The sequence below is a fragment of the Rhodamnia argentea genome, chromosome 4 (assembly GCF_020921035.1).
Source record: "Rhodamnia argentea isolate NSW1041297 chromosome 4, ASM2092103v1, whole genome shotgun sequence".
In the NCBI taxonomy this organism is placed as follows: Eukaryota; Viridiplantae; Streptophyta; class Magnoliopsida; order Myrtales; family Myrtaceae; genus Rhodamnia; species Rhodamnia argentea.
This window is the reverse complement of record NC_063153.1, coordinates 22,440,260-22,459,552: the sequence shown is the minus strand read 5'-3', so window position 1 is coordinate 22,459,552 and position 19,293 is coordinate 22,440,260. Positions and strand designations below refer to the sequence as shown.

The following is a 19,293-nucleotide window of genomic DNA, read 5'->3' as shown; positions in this document are numbered from 1 at the left end:
ACCCCCCTCAAGTTGGCGCATGGATGTCGCACATGCCCAACTTGGACACATGATAATCAAATACTCGCTTGCTCACCGCCTTAGTGAATATATCCGCGGTCCGTTACGAGAATTGAGCAAATGGAGTACAAAATTCTCCTATATCAAGCTTTTCCTTGATGAAGTGTCGGTCAATTTCCACATGCTTCGTCCTATCATGCTGGATAGGATTATGTGAAATACCGATAGCAGATTTACTATCGGAATAAATCATTAATGGCTTCTGAACTTGGAATCCCAGATTATCCAAAGGTTTCTGAACCCATAATAATTCACACATGCCCCGAGCCATAGAGCGGAATTCAGCCTCTGTGTTTGATCTAGCAACAACGTCTTGCTTTTTTCTTCGCTAAGTAACTAGGTTACCTCCAACATAAGAACAATAACTTGAAGTAGATCGCCTGTCATCCACACTACTAGCCCGGTCCGCATCAGAAAATGCCTCAACCTTCAAATGACCATAGTTCCGAAACAATATACCTTTACCCAGTGTGTCTTTCAAGTAACAAAGAATTCGAGTCATCACATCCATATGAGTATTATACGGATCATGCATGAATTGACTTACAAGACTCACTGCATAGGCAATATCAAGATGTGTATGAGAAAGATAGATGAGCTTTCCAACAAGTCTTTGATATCTTTCACAATCTATCGGCTCCCCTGTCTTGGCCCAAATCTTCGCGTTTGAATCAAGTGGAGTATCAATAGGTTTACATCCAAGCATTCCTGTCTAAGAATATGTATCCTTAATCGATACCCAAATATCCCGTGTTGTCCGCATAAAAACATATTGTTTACGAATGCCATCAGTCATATGATTCAAAAGAAATGCCTTTACAAAGACATCTTCAACCAACCATCTCGAGATCTCGAGAGGGCCATCGGAGGAGTAGTAGGTCTTGGTTTCTCCCCCGTGAGAAAACCAGTACATTCTCCCGATGCAATACCGATTATCATAGATTGTGACCAAAGGAGGTAATTAAGGCCATCAAATTGAACCGAACCGGTGGGGAAGAGAATTTTTTCATATTTCCGCCCGGTTTCAGAAGTAAGAGAATCGACCTTATCACCAAAATTTTCCGACATCACCGCTAAATGACAATAACTCGAGATGGAAGGAAAAAAAAAAAGATTATGATCCGATTAGATCATAAAAGTGACCTCTATTTAGGCCGAGGTTAGGCCAAAAAATAAAAGAGAGCGAGATCAACTAAGAGAGTTGTAGGCTTCGGCAAAGAGATGTGGTGGAAGATGTGGTAATGGTGATGGTACAACAACGGAGAAGTTTAAGATGGAAAACAGAAAACTAGCTCTGATACCTTGTAGAATTTTATGCAAAAAGAAAGAAGTTTTTGGAATGGATTGATGATCTTTTTTAGAGCATCATCCCGTATTTATATTAATAAGAGAATCAATCACGAACAATAAAATTCCTAACTTTTGAAACATCTTGAGAGGGTCGTCCGGGACAAAGCCCTCACTTTTGATCATGTTGAGGATACCCCTCGTAATAGGCGGATGCAAATTAGTTGGGGGATCTCGTCGTCTATCTTTGACTAGGGAGTTCTTGCCCTTATTTGTGGCGTTTCTTCCTTGCGGGGTTGTATTTTAGCTGTTTATTACTATAGGCCGTGTATATGTGCTTTGGCCTTTCGCTTTGCTTTTGTTTAGCTGTAACACATTTGCACCCACTATGACACTTCCAAGTGTTGTAATGGGTACGAGGTTTTTGTGTTTGGCTATCCCTTTGTAAGTAGGGTTGTGAAAAGTTAATATATTTCTTACCTTACAAAAAAAAAAACAATAAAATCCCTAACAATGTGACAATTAAATCCCTCAAAATATGAAATCTCATTAACTAGCCCACTAATCATGGAATTTATGATATTCCATCAATTAGTCCACTAATTGTGGATCTAATTTTAGAACAAATATTACAACAAAAGTACACTTACTTGCTCATGGTACAGACTGCATGAGATTTCTAGACTATTTACAATGGTTTTCATTTTTGGGTGAAGTAGAACAGTACATGATTCATTAGCAGGCTCTAATTTTCGTCATCGGATCCGAAGGGTTGCCTTCTCAAGGATTCCAGTACTTCTTTGGGACGATTGCTCGGAGCGCCCCCGCTACCCGTCGCTCCATGGCAAGATCTGACCTTGGGCACTTTCAGAGAACTAAGAGGCGGCGTGGAAGTCCCTCTGCTCACTTCCCTGAGCACAGACCGAGCTGTGGCCTCGGCTGCGGCGTCTGCTCCAGCCGAAGCCACTCTAGAATTGCTCCGCAACTCGTTAGAGGACTTCTTCTGGCACGGCACTCCACTGGGAGCGTTGGAAGCCTGAGGCGTATGATTATTCACCGATTTTTCCATTGCAGCAACGGCCTCTGCAGCTTCTGATCTGGCCTTTGCAGATTCATATTTCTGCATGTCATATAAGAGCTCTCTCTGGAGCTGCTTATCGGCCACCAATATGTCGTCTATCTCATTCTTGTAGTCCTTGAGGAGGAGACGGAGGCAATCCATGAGACAACCCGTGAGGGGGCTGTTCTTGCTCTCGAGTAGTCTCTTCAGCTCTATGAATATTGGGATGGTGTTTTGTATGAGGCTCTTTCTTACAGATTGACTTATCGCCCGTCCTTTAGCAGCTGCAGCGGATGTTCCACCAGAACCATTGCTTTCTTCATCCATTTCAGGAGACTCCAATGTGGAATTCCGGCTTGTCGGGAGGCGGATCTCCTTGCAAGCAAGAATCTGAAAAGCATCCTGTTCCCTCAGTTGAGGGTGCATAAAACCAGGTAAAGACGAGTTTATGCAGGTCATAAGGAGAATTAGGATATTCATTGAGAATAAGCTTACGGGGTCAAATACAAACGTTTTATTAAACCAAAAGAACGGTGATTGGTGAATACATATTCTACAACTGCTAAGTGCCAGTTCAATCACAATGCTTGAATCACAGTACATGAAGTTCAGCAAGCATTTCGCAGAGAGACCACACTTTCCTTCTATGGTAAAGAAAGGGACAGTTTCCATGTTATTTTGGGCTTATGGGGATAGCATTTGCAATGTCTATTTCCAAACGGGGAACATATATTCTTTTACTCTCCTGCATCTATCCACTAAGATAAGGAGAAATACTTCTGCGTGTATTGCTGTTTATGTCACATTCTCTGCAGCTATCCATGCATGACCGTTGACCAATATGGATATGCATTGCGTAGTACCTGTAGAACTGACTGTCCAGTAGTATCTTCGATACTGAGCATACCATCAGATGCCGCTGCAAGTATCTCTGCACATATCTTGGCAAATGTGGCCAACAAGTGCTCGGGGGCCATTTGTTTCAGCAAACTAGTGTAAATGCGCATTCTTTTGGACCTTGAAATTTCATCAATGCCCCTGGAAATTTAAGCCTGATGAACAGTCTACTTTGGTACCATATGATATTTTCTCTTTGAATAAGATCTCGATTCCAGTAAGCAATCTTAATTGAGATATGTAACCCATACCTTATCGAAAACAGACGGCTCTCAGCCTGTGAACTCTGTGAACTACAATGTCCACTGTGCGCACGGCAATCATTCAGAGCAAAAATTGCTTCCACAAAACTGTTATAAGCTAAAAGTGGTGCTTTGACTGCAAAGAGAGAAGAACATATAGTTAGAAGGATAGGATTTATGAGCATCTCTTTGAAGATCAACCTTTATAACTGTGAACTACCTCTTAGAATATTCCCAAAGAGGAAATCAGCAAGTTCTCTTATCTTTTCAGATTCATCCACCAGAGACAAAAGAAATCGAAAAAAGAGCTGTCCCCTCCATTTCACATAGTCCCTCTGAAGAAATTTATGCCAACCAATCAATGGAAGAGTACGTCTTCATGAACAAGCAAAGCTTTTGTCTAAAAATGACATCATAAATAGTGATACCACAAGTAAAACTAGACCTGGAGCAATCTTGACAGAAGTATGAAAGTCTGCCTCCTGACAATTTCGCACGGATCACCCAGACACCTCGTGATCTTTGCTATGTGACTGTATAGCGATAAAGCATCGGTCATGTGAGCAGTTTTCCAAGTTTCAAGTGAATGATTATCACTTTCGCATATGTGGTTCAAATATCACAACAGCTAGTACAATTAGTGCTCACCAATCAATTAAAGCAGTGTAACGAACACAAAAATCCGCCATCATCACTACTAGATTGTTCCTAAGAGTGGCAGAATCACTTTTCTCAAGCTCCTGCAACATCAGGAAATGGTAAACACAAGTAACTAGAAAAAAAATGAGGAAAGCCAGCTAGAAGACAAGATCTTTTAGGAACAAACTTGAATACCAGAAACCATTATCAGGAACACAATATGTCAACTAAAAAGCAGATCTCGGGGTTCAAGGGGAAAGCCAGGAAGCATTTCGAGCAAAGGTTTCACATATTTATTTGAAATTTCAAGAATAAATTCAATCTTTGATCGTTTGTTTAATCTTTAATCTTCAAATCATCTAAAGCCGAGTCTTGACATGCATCAAACTGGTATTTCACTAGCCAGTAGCTCCAATAAATTTCAATATGCTGAGATGGATATTTCCCAGACGTGAAATAACTCTAAGCTGGGAATCTATTCAGTTCAAATAATACTAATAGAAAATATATAAGGCCAAAATTTCCAAACTTAAGTTTTATATCATCAGAAACCATTTGGTTAAAAGACAATAACAAATGCAGCAGCACAGAAAAATAGTGTTCACAGTTATCTGACAATCCTAAATTCGAATTTTCAAGGCAAACTAGATAAAATCTCTACACATCAGCACTTTTTAATCTTGGACTGATGCTTAAATGGGCATCATAGGAAAGTGCAACCTTACCAAACTACACTACTTAGAATAAAAGCCACTTCACAACATTAGGGAACTAATGTACTAAAAGTGGCAAAATGTTTGGAGTAAAATGCACCCAACTCACAGACCAAAAAAAAAAACAAATAATGCACCCAACTTGTTTCTTTCTAAGCCAGAACATGACATTACAAGAGTTTCCAGTAAAATATAAGTCAGTTTTTGGCAAGGAACGCATACTACCTGCACAAACAGGGGTATGTAACGCTTTGCAATTTTCCCATCTACAAGGCAAATCTTTCCCATTGTTAACCACCCCTGTATATACAATGATACAGCTATCTGTTTCAGAGAAACTTGAGGAGCCGATAACAACTTTGATTTTGGTTGGAGATCACCAGAAGTAATGATCTTGTGCAATAATGGGATCACTGTGCTCAAGTCTGCTGAAGGACAGACAATGACTAAGGAACCAACTGTATAAGCTGCAATTGTTGCTTGTGATAGTAATTCAGATGTCATAGATATTCCGCTTCTTCTATTCCCACTTCTCGGAGGAGTAAAGAAATTGCCTTCTTCATTTTCTTGTGTGTTCTCAGAAATGTACTTCTCTATAGCTTGGGTGGCTTTAGAGAGAAGTTGTCTTACCCATCTCAGGATAAGTGTGTCAGCCTCTCCTGCACTTAAAGCCTTCTGCTTGCACACCGTTCTAAGGACTTTTACATGAGCATTGACCTGCAACCAGACAGTACCATTAATAACATATGCACGTGCATTCGTTAGTGAATATGAGTAATATTTCTGGTAAATATACCTTCCCATTCACCAAGTTATTAGACGAGCTCCACACTAGGTTTTGAAAGATTGTCATTGCAGAACATGATTCATGCCACGTTAATGATGGTTGTTGGAAAATGTGGTCTCAAGAGGAGACATTATTTTTGTTCCCATGTGCCATTATAATCAATTGGAAGTTACTTAAGGTACTTGGATCAGTATCAAGGCATTTCAAGGGCAAGGAATGACCTTGAAATAGATGTCTTATGTATGGAAATCATCGATACATAAAGACGGCCATCTATTCAAGAGAAACCTATTTAGTTTATCTTATTCTACATGCTGAATAAGCCTCAAGCATGAGACCATATTTGTTCCATTACTTGAAGTTCCACAACATATGATTGACTCGTTAAGTGCATCGCTGAGATTTATGAGTCATTCACTCACTTGTCATATGAAACAGATATTACCGCATCTCCACAAAAAATGATTGACTTGTTAAGTGCATCAGTGACATTCACAAGTTCTTCATTCAGTTGTCATATGAAACAGATTTACCGCAGTCTCGTTTCTTAGGCCACATGGTTGAGAAAACAGCCAGCATGCAGAAAATCAATGAGTGGTTAGCCTGAAATAATCGATGATGATGACAGATAATGTACCTCTGTTGGGTGCATATCAAATCCTTCAATTCGTTTTAGTAAATTATGAGCCAAGTCTGCAGCAGGGCCAGGGGACAGCTCAAGAGAAATATTAGCCATTGTTTGCAAGAGGAAAACACGGTCACCAGCCCAAGTGATAGAGTAGGGTTCCGCATCATCGTCTTCATGCCAATCTCCATGGGTAAATGGAGTCTTTCTCTCACATCCCAATCTAGTTTCATCAAGGAGCTGCCAATGATGATGGAGAAATTCCCAGTCAACAGCATCCGGAAGAAATGCTGACACCTCTGATAGAAGAAACCATGCACCTTGTGGGGCTGTCCACTTATCAATTGGCAGCGACTGACTTAACCAGAGAGACTCGGATGCTCTAATAATATTCTGAAGAGCTGCAGCTAATACAGGCCTAAGCCGATTTTTCTTGCCAAGACTTTTGCATATCTTCTTTATCCAAGGCACTACTTCACCATTGCAAATCTCTCGCAGCAGACCCAATGCTCCATCTGGAAATAGTGAGTCAATCTGCCTATCAAAATCTTTTTCGTTGCCATTCGACTTATATGGAGCGGAGCAATTATGAGGTGAACCAGCTGATCCTGCTCTTGATATCTTTTCCAGAACCAGTTCTAGGAACAAGTTCTCACATTCCTCCTGGATGCTTGACTCATTGTCACTTATTAAGCGAGGGACAGAATGCAACCACTCAGTTGCTACAATTCCATCTGGAAATTTCCTGAAGGCCTAGAGAGAAAAGGAAGATATTCACGTGAGATCATGTTGTGCAACAGAAACTCGGGAGCAAATGATGCATATAAAATCAAAATGCTAAGAGGCAAACATTTTAAGCTTGTTAATTGCAAAAGCATGAGGCTCTATGAAAAATGCTATGCTAAATTTATAGTTTAATTGTCATAAAACGGAAGTATGCAAATTTGGTTATCCGTTCTTGTATAATGTCCTTCATCGAATTATCCACAACAATGCAATCTAATAAATATCCAATATTGGGGAGCTGAGAGTAGTCATGGAGTACTCTAGAGATTATTGCATGAGGCAGACATTCAATCATATTAATAACGTGTCAGTTACTTGATCTTGCGCTGAAAGCAATAAAACCCACATGTTAGAAATTATAGATTGTGACAAAGTATTAGGCCTTAAACGTTAGAGATAGACAAAAGAATGTAAAAGCACTGACCACCAAAACAAAACAGTAAGACGGAAAGTACAATCAAATGACCAGACTAACTAGCCACAATACATAAGTGTTACTGGTCCACTTCATCCTTCTCCCCTGCCAACAGAAAAGCAACACGTTGCTGCATTGATCTCTTGCAGGAATACTACAAGTAAATGGTCTCATGCTCACCTGCTAGGAATGTAAAAGGAAATTGTTTAAGCCAGCTTAACGCTTTTAATCAGACTAATGATGATATCTCACGTTCAAGAAGTTTTATGTATGTCAATAGTGAGCTGCAACTGACTAATCCACGGGATTCGCAAAGATTATGGTAAATTGGGAGAAATGGAAAACAAGAATATGAAACTGCTTCAACCGCATGTATTCACCGGTGAATATAAGAACCCCAAAATAACTTGCTAAAATAAGTTCATGACAAATATCACAAGGTAAGGCCACACAATCTGACCTCAGAGAGGGCTGAAACTGCTGCTTTCCTTGTACTGACAAGCGGATCAGAACAAGCCATACCCATAGCCTTTAGCAAAACTCCATCGAAAGGACCACTGAAAAAAGATGTCAACTTCGTGACCAGATGAAGCGCAGCCTTCCTGGCTGCTCCCTTCTCATCTGTACACCGAATCTTTAAAAGATTATTTATAGTGGCCTCTGTCTTCTGACTAACTCCATCTCCAATCCCCAGTACTTCCTTCAGAATCTTGCAACTCCTATCATCATTTCCATAGACACCTACCAAATGAACTAAATTTGATAAAGCACGTGCTCTAATAGCAGAGTTAGAGTCGGAACAGCGCTTAATCAAGGCCTGCAAACATCTCAATTCCCACGAATCATTCACTTCATTCGCTTGAACTCCAAGTGGATCTTTCAATGACAACACAATTTGGACAATAAGATCAACAGCCAAGAGCCTAAAACTACTTTTTCCTTCAGTCATCTTCACCACATATTCTACAAAGTTGACCTGATCGCTATATTGCAGAGCTCTAAATATCTGCATTATTGACTCCACTGCTGAGGCACGAAGCTCAGACTTCTCTGGGGCCTTCTGGACCAGATATTTTGGCAAATTTACAATGGCTTTTTTTACACCTTCGCACTCTTTCCCAGCATCTACCATACAATTAATCACAAAACTCAGAGCAAACATCCTCACTTCTGATTTGGCTAACAGAATCGATGGAGACAAAAATTTCAAAACCTCTGCAGCAGAATTAGCCTGGTCTCCGTGCTCGGGCCTCAATAATGCTCTTAACAGCTGCGAACACAAGTCTGTTAGCTTGCAAAAAGATCTCGAGTTACCGAAAGAATCAGGGACCATCAGCGGAAGTTCAGCTACAGTATGCACTAAAGACTTCAAACTATCCGGAAACCTGTCCAAATGAAGCAAATCCATCACCAAAACCAGCTTCTCCAATACAGCGAAGAAAAGCCTCTCATCAACCTCACTCTCCTCAACATAGTCAGTACCAATGTGGCACAAATTCGTAGATCCTGGGCCACGCCTCCCTCCTTTCCTCTTTGATTTAGCCGGGGCACTCGCGCTACTCCTAGAATCTTTCTGGGGAATCGCCTGCCTAGACTTGACGGACTTCCGAATGGAATGCAGAAGAGAGGCGAAGGACAATGGAGCGAAGAGGCTCAAGACGGGAGCATTCGGCGACAGAAGCAGGGACAGATACACGTCCGATGCTAAGAGAGAGAGACGAGGCGTGCTTCCTGAGTTCATAGTCGAGCCGATACATTGCGCGAGGAAAGACAGAGGGAGGTTCTTCGAGGCGAGTTCCTCGAAGAACCGTTCGAGGAGCTCCGACTCGTCCGCTTCGACGAGGCGATGCAGATCTGAGAGCGTCGATTCGGACACAGATGGTGGCTGGAGGAGGTCGGAGGTGGTCGGAGGTGCGTGGAGCTCTTCCAAGTCGGTGACGATTCGCGATAGGGTTTCTTCCATGGCTGTAATCAGAGCTCAGAGGATGATCCTCGCCTTCTGATTGGAGTTCGCGATGATGGATGGGATCGTCTTCAAAACTTTCACTTTCCCGCTCTCGGCGAGTCTGTCTCTCAGTTGAGTTCGCGGCGACGGTGCTTGTTCTCTTCAAAATCTAAATCCGGACCGGTTAAAAACCGGCTTGGATTCCATTTCGCGATTCAACCGGTTCAACGGTTGAACCGCAGAGTTGGAAATTTACGGTGAAATTTTATGATAAATGTTTAGTTGCACGTTTATGCTAAGAGGAATGCTTAACGTGATTTGGAATTTTTTTTATGCATAAGACTATAAGAGGTTATGGGGTAATTTAAAGGGAAAATTTCAAACAATAGCATGAAGTGCTCTTATTTTTTCAAATAGGGAACGAAAATGTCTTCATTATTTCAAAGAATGATCCGATCAATGGCATTTTCATCAATTTTCTTTTCACCAATGGCCGATCTCAGGCAATGACAAGCATTGGCAAGGGCTAGCAAGCCTGCCCTTGACAGCAGTGAGGGACGCCCTCACTTAGGTGAGCCCCCGCCCTATCCGGTGAGGGCCTTGCCTATGGCACCCTCGTCGATCGCCTACAAAAAAAAATGGTGAAAAAAGAAGAAGATGAAAATGTAAATGATCAAGCCTTTCTTTGAAATAATGAGACCAATTCAGATTATTATTTGAAATAAGGTCTACTTTATTGTTTTATTTAAGAAAATTAGGATACTTCATACCCTTATTTAAAATTTTTCTTAATTAAAATGAATGAAAGACGTCAGACTAATGTCCGATCCGAGCCCAAGAACCAGCCAGCCCGATCTAGATTTGAAAACATAACAATTTTCACCCGTAACTCTACTCGTAACGCTACATTTTTGCTCCCTCAATTCAGCATATCAATGCACTTTAAATACAAGAACGCCATTTCACTCTTCAAATTACGACCCTGCCTTTTACCTCGCACCCATCCACATCCAAAACCCTGACCAACAAAGTTTGTGGATTGTTGGAAATATTTGTAATCCTAACCTCCTAACTTGCCCCAGTTTGTGGATTGTTGGAAATTTCATTCATATACCAAAATGATACACGAGAGAATTTCCAAATAAAACAAATCCTAAACAACAAAGTAAAACCAAAAACCACACACGGTTGCAATTCTCTCATCTCAAAAGAATATATCTGCCTTAGCATCAAAACAAAACAAGCGGCGGCCCATTGCCCCATCTTGCATTATTATTAGCAATGAGCGCATATTGTGATAATATTCTCCAATAGTTATGGCTTTCCCAGTAAGCAGTGCATGCCTAGATTTAGTGTGTTCAATACCATCATCGTATAGAGACACCAAAACAGGTTGGATAGGCCTCCAAATCTATATTTAAATCGAAAGAGGTTGGACGAGCACGAGAATGCCTTTTAAGGAATTCCCTAATCTAAATTTAGATAAGGAGAGAAGAGCTCTCAAATCTAAATTTAGATCCAAATATGAGAGCTTCAAAAACTAGAATAAGTCGGGTAAAAGCAAATCATGTAGCATGAACTTATGTTATTCCTCCTCAATCCCATCAAGCTTCTCGGTTTGAAGGGTCTGAAGTGACGAGTTGCTTCCTCACACAAGCTCTGTAGGGCTGAGTGGAGGTGTCAAACGGGTGGGTAGAATTAAATATGATCCTACCCATGAGGACCCATTTAATCCATTTTGATATATTTTTATGTAATACAATTCTAATGTCATGTACTCTACCCGACCCATACCCGAGTCGAGCCATATTACTTAAACACTTTTATATTTAACCAAATAATGTAATATTTATTTTTGATAATTTATTAAGAAAAATGATATTCATAAACCATTTTCATGCTATACAAATTTAGTGAATTTTTTAATTTTAAAAAAAATTATTCGTATAAACATTAATTTATCTTCTTTTTGGAATTTTGAATTTGTTTATCTTTTTGTAAAAATTATTTTTTTTTTCAATTTTTTCAGCTGCTTGCAGCAGATGGCGATGGAGGGCAATAGCAAGGGTATAGTGGAGGCATCGGCGACGTGAACAATTTTTGCATTTTTCTAATTTTTTTTTAATTATTTTAAAAATAACTTTTTCAGGTTTTTATTTTTATTTTTTCGGCTGCCGATGATCGGTGCTAGAGGCAGCGTTCGGCTGTGAGGGTCCGGTGGAGGGCAGTGGCGGCAACCGGCAACGGTTCGAGCAGCTTTTGAATTTTTCTATTTTATTTTTCTTTTTTTCTTTTATGTAAAGCTATTAAAAATTAAAATGATATAAACTAATTTATTTGAGGCCCATTGACCCAAGCATAGTCCAACCCTAGTTAAAACTAAAAAATTTAAATTAATGTAATTAAGCCTCATTTACAAGAGATGCTTGGGAAGCTGCAAGCCACGGGCTAAAAATGTGTTCAATTGTGTGACCCATTTTTGACCAATCTGATTCGGCTTTAACTTTTTGGACCCATTTTCACTTGGCCCTCTAAAAATTTAGGATCCATATACAACTCATTTATATAAAATATGAGTTCAAAAATGAGTCACCGACTCATATTGACACTTCTAGACTAGAGTACTCCTGGATACCCGGCAAGGCAGAGGAAGTTGGGCTGGCCCTTGGGCGCCGCTGAACGAAGCCCGGCCACTGGATCTTCTTTGGGCCCTCAGGCCCAAGAATAGCCTGAGCAGGGGCCCGACCATTCAAAGTTGGATATTCCCTCTCTCAAAGCCACGGTTTCTTTGGCTTTTTGCTCTTGGGCCAGAGCCGATTATGCAAAAGATGGGGGAAAAAAAACCAGTTTTGTCGGCAGATAGAATCGGTGCTTTCAAATCAATATCTTCTCGGTCGGTTATGTTCGACAAGCGTCCTTCGATGACCATCAAGAAGCTCACGTGAAATCGAGCTCGTGGGGATTGTCGAATCCCAAATTCAATTAGCCCCCGTCATGGAGTCCAAGGATGCGACATATCTTGATGTCCACAGAGGAGATCTTGGCTAGTCTCGTGGATCGCGATTGAACCGTACTTTTTTGTCTCCTTCTAGAAACGAACAATTTAGAAATGATGACACAAATTATTCACGAACTTTAGCCTAATATGTAATGTGATGCTTGAATTTTTCATTTATTCAATATGGTCCATAAACTCTAGTCCAATGCGCAATGTACAATGTGGTACCATGTTCAACTTAGGGCCTGCATGAAAATAATTCTAATTCTTTGATTCTGTTCCCCGGAACAAAAAAGGATGAGAAACATGTTTGATAACGTAAATGATTATGATTCTAATTCCGTTCTCGGAAAGCTTTTTGGAGCAAATACGAAATTAGAAAAAAGCCGATTCTAAAAAAAAGAATCACTTTTCAAAAATAGAAAACAGTATGAATTTTCACTTCTCTGACTTTCCTTTTAAGTTCTCTCATCACTTTCCCTTTTAAGTTCTCTCATATAATTCAAGAATTAAATTGGACATGTATCTAAATTTCATGAATCATATCAAACAAAACAAAAGTTCGGGGATCATATTGCACAGTAGGCCAAAGTTCATGGACAACGTTGGATGAATTAAAAATTGATTCCGTTCCCCGGAACAAAAAAGGATGAGAAACATGTTTGATAACGTAAATGATTATGATTCTAATTCTGTTCTCGGAAATGATTTTGGAGCAAATACAGAATTAGAAAAAAAGCCGATTCTAAAAAAAAGAATCACTTTTCAAAAATAGAAAACAGTATGAATTTTCACTTCTCTTACTTTTCCTTTTAAGTTCTCTCATCACTTTCCCTTAACTTTAAAAAAAAAAAAATTGTGCAATTACCAAATACGTTTTGATTCTCCAAAATTCATCCAAGGAACAAAACCAGAAAAATTCAATTCTAATCGAAATCATTGCCTTAGTCGCCGAACTATATAAGAAAGTTCAATGTTATCCTTTTATTAATTCAAATTCAAAGACAATATCTAACATTTTCATATAATTCAAGAATTAAATTGGACATGTATCTAAATTTCATGAATCATATCAAACAAAACAAAAGTTCATGGATCATATTGCACAAGAGGCCAAAGTTCATGGACAACGTTGGACGAATTAAAAATTTAAAGGTCACATTACACATTAAATCAAAATTCAGTGACCTTTTATGTCATTTTCTGAACAGGTTATCGAGAAAACCAGCACGATTCCTAAGACACGATTGGTGAAAAATGTTCGCTCGGAGGTAGTTTGATTCACGGTCCATGAACATGTCGTGTAATGTGCGCGATCTTTTAATTCCTAGTTTTAGTAGATCGCCCCACTTCGTGGAAGACGCCGATAAAGAAGGGATCGTCAGTGGGTCGGGGCGGAGCTGCGGCAGCCATGGTTGAGTAGATTCTTTCCTCTGTCTCTTTTTTTTGTCTTCGTTCATATTGGGGGAGGCCCAGCACGATCATGATGTCTTCCGAGGTTTGTCGCCTACGATGCACGATCTTTGCGAGGGGCAAAAGAACGTTCCCCCCCAGATTCAGTTTGCCCGCGAATCTCTTTTGAATAGATTAGGGTTTCATGATTAATCAAAACGCGTCATGGGAGATTATTACCACATTACTACAGTACCCAAGACCCTAACACTGCTTGATTATAGCCTTCTGATTAAAAAAAAAAAAAGAATAGCTTCTATGGGAAGGCACGGTAACACTTCTGCTCTAAAAGTTAACTTCTGGCCGGAAATTAACTTTTTTACTTCTGCTTCTGAGCAAAAAATGATTTTTCTACTTCTTGAGAGTAGTAATTTTTTTTTTTTTTTCAAGCGGTTCCAAAACTAATTTTGGAGTAAAAAATAAAGAACTCCAGAAGTAAAAAATGAAATTTGAAACCAAACAGATTTCTGTTTATAGAGTAGAAGTTCTACTCTGTAAGTATTGTCTTGCACGCCCTATATTGTCTCGGCTTCATGAAATTTGGATCATAAGAACTTGTTAACTGAGTGTATGTGGGCTCTATAGTTACATATTTTTAGTGCATTAAACGCTTTAATGAAAACACGGTTTGTTTAGCGGAAAATATGTAGTTAAAAAATAATTGCTTCTATCACTCGAATAAATTAGTCAATGAAAAATAATTTAATTACAAACGATAATTTGTATCCTAACATTTTCGAAGATGATGAAAATATTCTTCGCTCATTTATTTTTGCAAGCGATATAAATAGTCATTTTTAGGAAATTGTTTTCCAAATTATTTATTTTCCCAAGACAAACGGAGTCTAAGTACGTGATCGGTTGTCAAATTACAGACTTTCTTGTATAACACGTATGTAGATACTCATGAGCCACTCGTCAACAAAAATTACATATACCGAGGATGAGGAGCCTCGTTAAGTTTTTCATAAAACATAACGCTAGAACAATGGTGCAGAATAAGTCACATTAGTAATATTATGAATTATAAGTAATCCTCACAAATTTCAAACATGGGATTTAATCCCTTTTTTTAAGTTCTTTTAAAGAGTTTTTTTAAAGAGCGAACGATCGACTCAACTGATCTCACAAAGACAAAGGAAAAAAAAAAATCTTAACCACGGACTCCTCGAAAAATTAGTTTGAGTAGGATTTGTTGTGATTCATACGAAGGGATCCGTCGAGCCAAATCCGTTCTTTTTGCTCACACGAAACAAATGAACGAGAGCGACAGATTTCTTGCAAAAATCAACCTTTAACATCTTCTTCATGCAAGCTGGGGCATCGCCCAACTTCTCATCATCATAACGTGTCCTCCCACTCCTCTCCTCATGCCATAATAGTTCACCCTTCTTCGTCTCTCCCACTCATCGGCCACCTTTCGGCATGCATCAATCTGTCGTCGTTGTCGCCCACCTGCTCATACGCCCAGCACTCAGATCAGGCCTGATCCAGACAAAGACAAATCCCCACCACCATAAACATAACACACGATTCTTCAATCGCATCAAATCATCATTTGCCCTACGTGTGTGAATGCCCACGCCCTTTCCTCTTCCTCTTGAGGAAAAAAGAAAAAAAAAGACATCATGAGGTTGAATCGTGCCTCTTTAGGTTAAAAAGAACAGCTCGAGCGTGAGAATGAGCAATGTCCGTATTCACACACGTTCTAAGGGATAATTGTTTAAAAAATCTTAAATTTACTGGTCGGCGGTCGGTGACAAAATTCGGCACACAACCACAACGAAGTAAAGCGTAAAGCGAGAAAGAGAAATCGATATAAGGTTTTCTCCTAGTTCATATTTAAACCAAGGCTATATCCAGTAGAGGATTTCACTATAATTGGTATTTCACATTTCTCGTTACATCACTTAATTACTAACGAAAAATAGCATTATGGACCCAAGCCTATACTACCAATGGAAAAATATGGCCTTTCGGTTGGACTCACGAGCTTTCCTATTGATGGGGAGTATGAACCACACCTCAATAGCCAATTATGTCCTAATTATTGTGTCAATTCAATTCTAAGCCCTTTTAATTCTGTCAAAAGGCGAATTCAGTCTTAAACCTATTATTTGGATGATCCATCGAAATGACTAAATTGATAAATTGTCAAAAGGGTTAAGACTAAATTGATCAATCGTCAAAATATTTAGGATTAAATCGACACAATTAAAAAGTTTAGGCCTCAATTGGCTATTACACAACGGATTTATCACGTCTTGGACAATTTTTCCCGTGTTCCAATGTTAGAAAATGTGCATGCAGTGTGCGGATCTTGTCTCTTGGCTTTTTTGGTCGTGTTCGTGTGTGAAGGCGATCGGGTAAGAAGGTAAAAGGAGTATCGATGATGGCAAGCTGTAGGGAAGTTTTCTTTTTCTGAGGATTCCTCATGATGATGTTCGATGCTTCGGATTTTCTTGCACACGTGATATTCTCCCAAGATTTCATGCAATGATGCGTGATCCAAACACTTCCCCGTACGTCGTCGCAAAGATGTAATCGTGTACACTAGGGTTCTTCGCGTCGCTCCTTTTTGCCAGACTAGTACGTCGATAATATGCACGATCAAACCCACTTACGGAACTCGTCTCGCATTCATACGATGTGGTGTATACCGAACATTCGACCGTTGCTCGAAAGCTCGTGAAATTTATATTGTGCTTGGTAGATTTAGTATGGCAAGTACGTTAACTACGTCGAGAGATACATTTGTAATGACAAGGATAAGAAAAGGTGGGTGATAATTGTTCAAAAAATCATAAACTTATTGTGCGGTAGCCACTTCAGTCATAAACCTTACGATTATCTCAATCGAGTCTTAAACATTTTGATGATTTATCAATTCGATCATAAACCTTTCAACTGTGTCAATTTAGTTCTAAAACTTTTGACGATGTGCCAATATAGTCCTTTCTGCTAATTATACAAATAATAGAGTTTTGGGACTAACTTGTTACAATTGAAATATTTAGGACTAAATTGGCAAATCATCAGACAATTTAAGATTAAACTGGTAAATCGTCAAAAGGTTTAGTAACTGAATTAGCAATCGCATAATAGGTTCAGGACTTTTTGGACAGTTTTTATCCCAGAGAATATGGACGACTTGTCTCTCCCAAATGAGACGTAGACTAGGCCATGTTCCGTGTGATTCGGATAGGCATTGTGAATCATCAAAAAGACAGATGCACATACCAATCCATCTTATGATACAGAACTTGTTTGAAATAAAAAAAAAAATGCGCAAAGCACGCATAGAAATGTCCATCGATTGGAACTTCTTGATATACCAATACTTCCCACCATGCAATATCTCAACATGTGTGGAGGGAGACAAGGGAGGCCGTGAAGAACAGGTTACTTGAGAGAGCGCGCAAAGCTGCAACTACGGTGTGGCCGTAAGGAAGAAAACGCAGCTTTAGAGAGTGGGGACCTTAGGGTTTTTTTAGATGAATCGTCATGATATCTCTTGACAAAATAATTCCAAGGCTTAGGGCATGATTGTCTCGGAATCGAGCCCTCATCATGCTCATGGAAACTGCGTTAAAGCCTGGCAAATCGAAATGGCCGACCCACAGCTTCCCAAGTCAAACGAGAGATCTGATCGTGCAACTTCACTCTCACACAAGATTGCTCCGAACACATAAAGAATTCTCTTGTTGTGTTTTTTTTTCCTTTATTTTTTTGGTAGAATCTAGTGCAGAGAGGGAGAATTCATCCTAGCTTGTATACTCTGCATGGCGCTGAAACAAGTTCAGGGTTCGTTTTTTCTGGAGGAAGACTGTTTCCGAGAAATTATTCTTCGACTTTCCGGCGTTGGGATTGATGGAAAAATGATCATTATATGGAAAACATTCTCCGTGAACTAAAAACAACAAGCTAAGATAGGGGGAAAACAGCTTCTCCTTCAACAATTGATGTTTAACTTATTAGTCAGGCCAATTGGTGGTCATGACCAGTTTGAGATTCTTCCTTGCGAAGTTAGATAAAAGGACCTGAGGAAATAATAGGAAAAATTATAAAAATAGTCCTAAACCTATTGTATTGGTACCAATTCGATTATAAACCTTTCAGTTGGACCAATTTAGTCCGTTAGTATCACATGGTACTTGTAAACAAACATGTACTTCGTCACTTAAACAATTTCTGAAAGACAAACCATCGGAAAAAGGTGAAAAAGTACAAAATATTGTAAGACACCCATTGAAATATTGTTTTGATCCCTCTAAATGAATTATTCTAAAAGCTTCTGTAATCACACAAAATCGCGTGTAAAATAATTGTAGGATCTTTAAGAGAAAGGGAGAGAGAATCAAGAAAGACTATATCTTTACTCAATTGGCTTATCATTATACTCTGTTAAAGAAGGATATTTATACCCGAACAATATGCATAGGAAAAGAAATAATCTATTCTAACTAGGAAATAGAAAATCATTGAATATCAAATAAACCCATAATATTTAAGAATATCCCTAAGAATATTCTCCATTAGGAAAACCTCCAATATCCTTAAATATACTTCACCTCTCCCTCTCAAGCTGCAACATCCAACTTGCATATGATAAGTGCAACTATCGTCCAAAGTGACCAAGCGCCGTGTAAGTCGGACCTTACACTAAACAAGAGATTTGGACACATCAAACCGGATTTGAGATAATGATAATTGTGTAAGCTAGATCGTACATGACAAATTAAATGTAATCCAAATCGTCACCAAATTTGAGAAGCGCTGAAGAAACACATAATCAGAAAGTTGACTCATTTTTCTCATACAATCTCGATAGAATCATGTGGAAACTCAACTTGAATTGTGGCAAACTAAATTGCATCACCCCACGGCGCTCAACTTTAGTTGCTCGATGAAGGTGTGCTTGACTCCGGAACTCACAGCTATCTATATATTTGATAGCGACTACGCTCGTCGATGTTCGCATTGAGAAGAGAATACCACAAAGAATACCATGGTAGCGTTGTTGAGTGTTAACAAAATAGAGATTTTACTGAAGATGAGATGACTAAAAATGGCATAAAGGGAGAAAAGGCTAGGGCTTTATTTGGTTCCTTCGCTCTTGGTGGCTCTGATACCATATAAAATAATTCTAGGATCTTCAAGAGAGAGAAAAGAGAATCAATAAAGACTGCATCTTTACTTAATTGGTTTATCATTATACTTTATTATAGAATGGTATTTATACCAGAATAATATGAAAAAGAAATAATCTATTCTAACAAGAAAAGAAGAAATCACGAAATATCAAATAATATCCTTAATAGTTAAGAATATCTCTAAGAATATTTTCTAATGGGAAAATCTTCAATGTCCATATACATCAACATCGC

The 19,293-nt window shown here is 39.1% G+C and overlaps 1 protein-coding gene across 3 annotated transcripts; it reads right to left on the bottom strand.

Moving 5' to 3' along the window:
• Positions 1 to 1,990: 1,990 nt before the first annotated feature.
• On the bottom strand, positions 1,991 to 9,582 carry LOC115740645 (condensin-2 complex subunit D3). 3 transcript variants are annotated; one of them, XM_048277889.1, is made up of 10 exons: positions 9,243 to 9,379; positions 7,972 to 8,781; positions 6,323 to 7,063; positions 5,124 to 5,615; positions 4,195 to 4,286; positions 3,992 to 4,079; positions 3,767 to 3,881; positions 3,556 to 3,682; positions 3,271 to 3,445; positions 1,991 to 2,809 (listed from the first exon to the last, which is right to left on the bottom strand). In XM_048277889.1, exons 2-10 carry the CDS (start codon positions 8,671 to 8,673, stop codon positions 2,093 to 2,095), a joined length of 3,249 nt encoding a protein of 1,082 aa, XP_048133846.1. In that variant the 5' UTR covers positions 8,674 to 8,781; positions 9,243 to 9,379; the 3' UTR covers positions 1,991 to 2,092. The 3 variants fall into 3 exon arrangements, with proteins under 3 accessions (XP_048133846.1, XP_030530036.1, XP_048133845.1); XM_030674176.2 differs by having other exon boundaries at positions 7,972 to 9,582; XM_048277888.1 differs by having other exon boundaries at positions 1,991 to 2,797; positions 7,972 to 9,582.
• Positions 9,583 to 19,293: the final 9,711 nt, after the last annotated feature.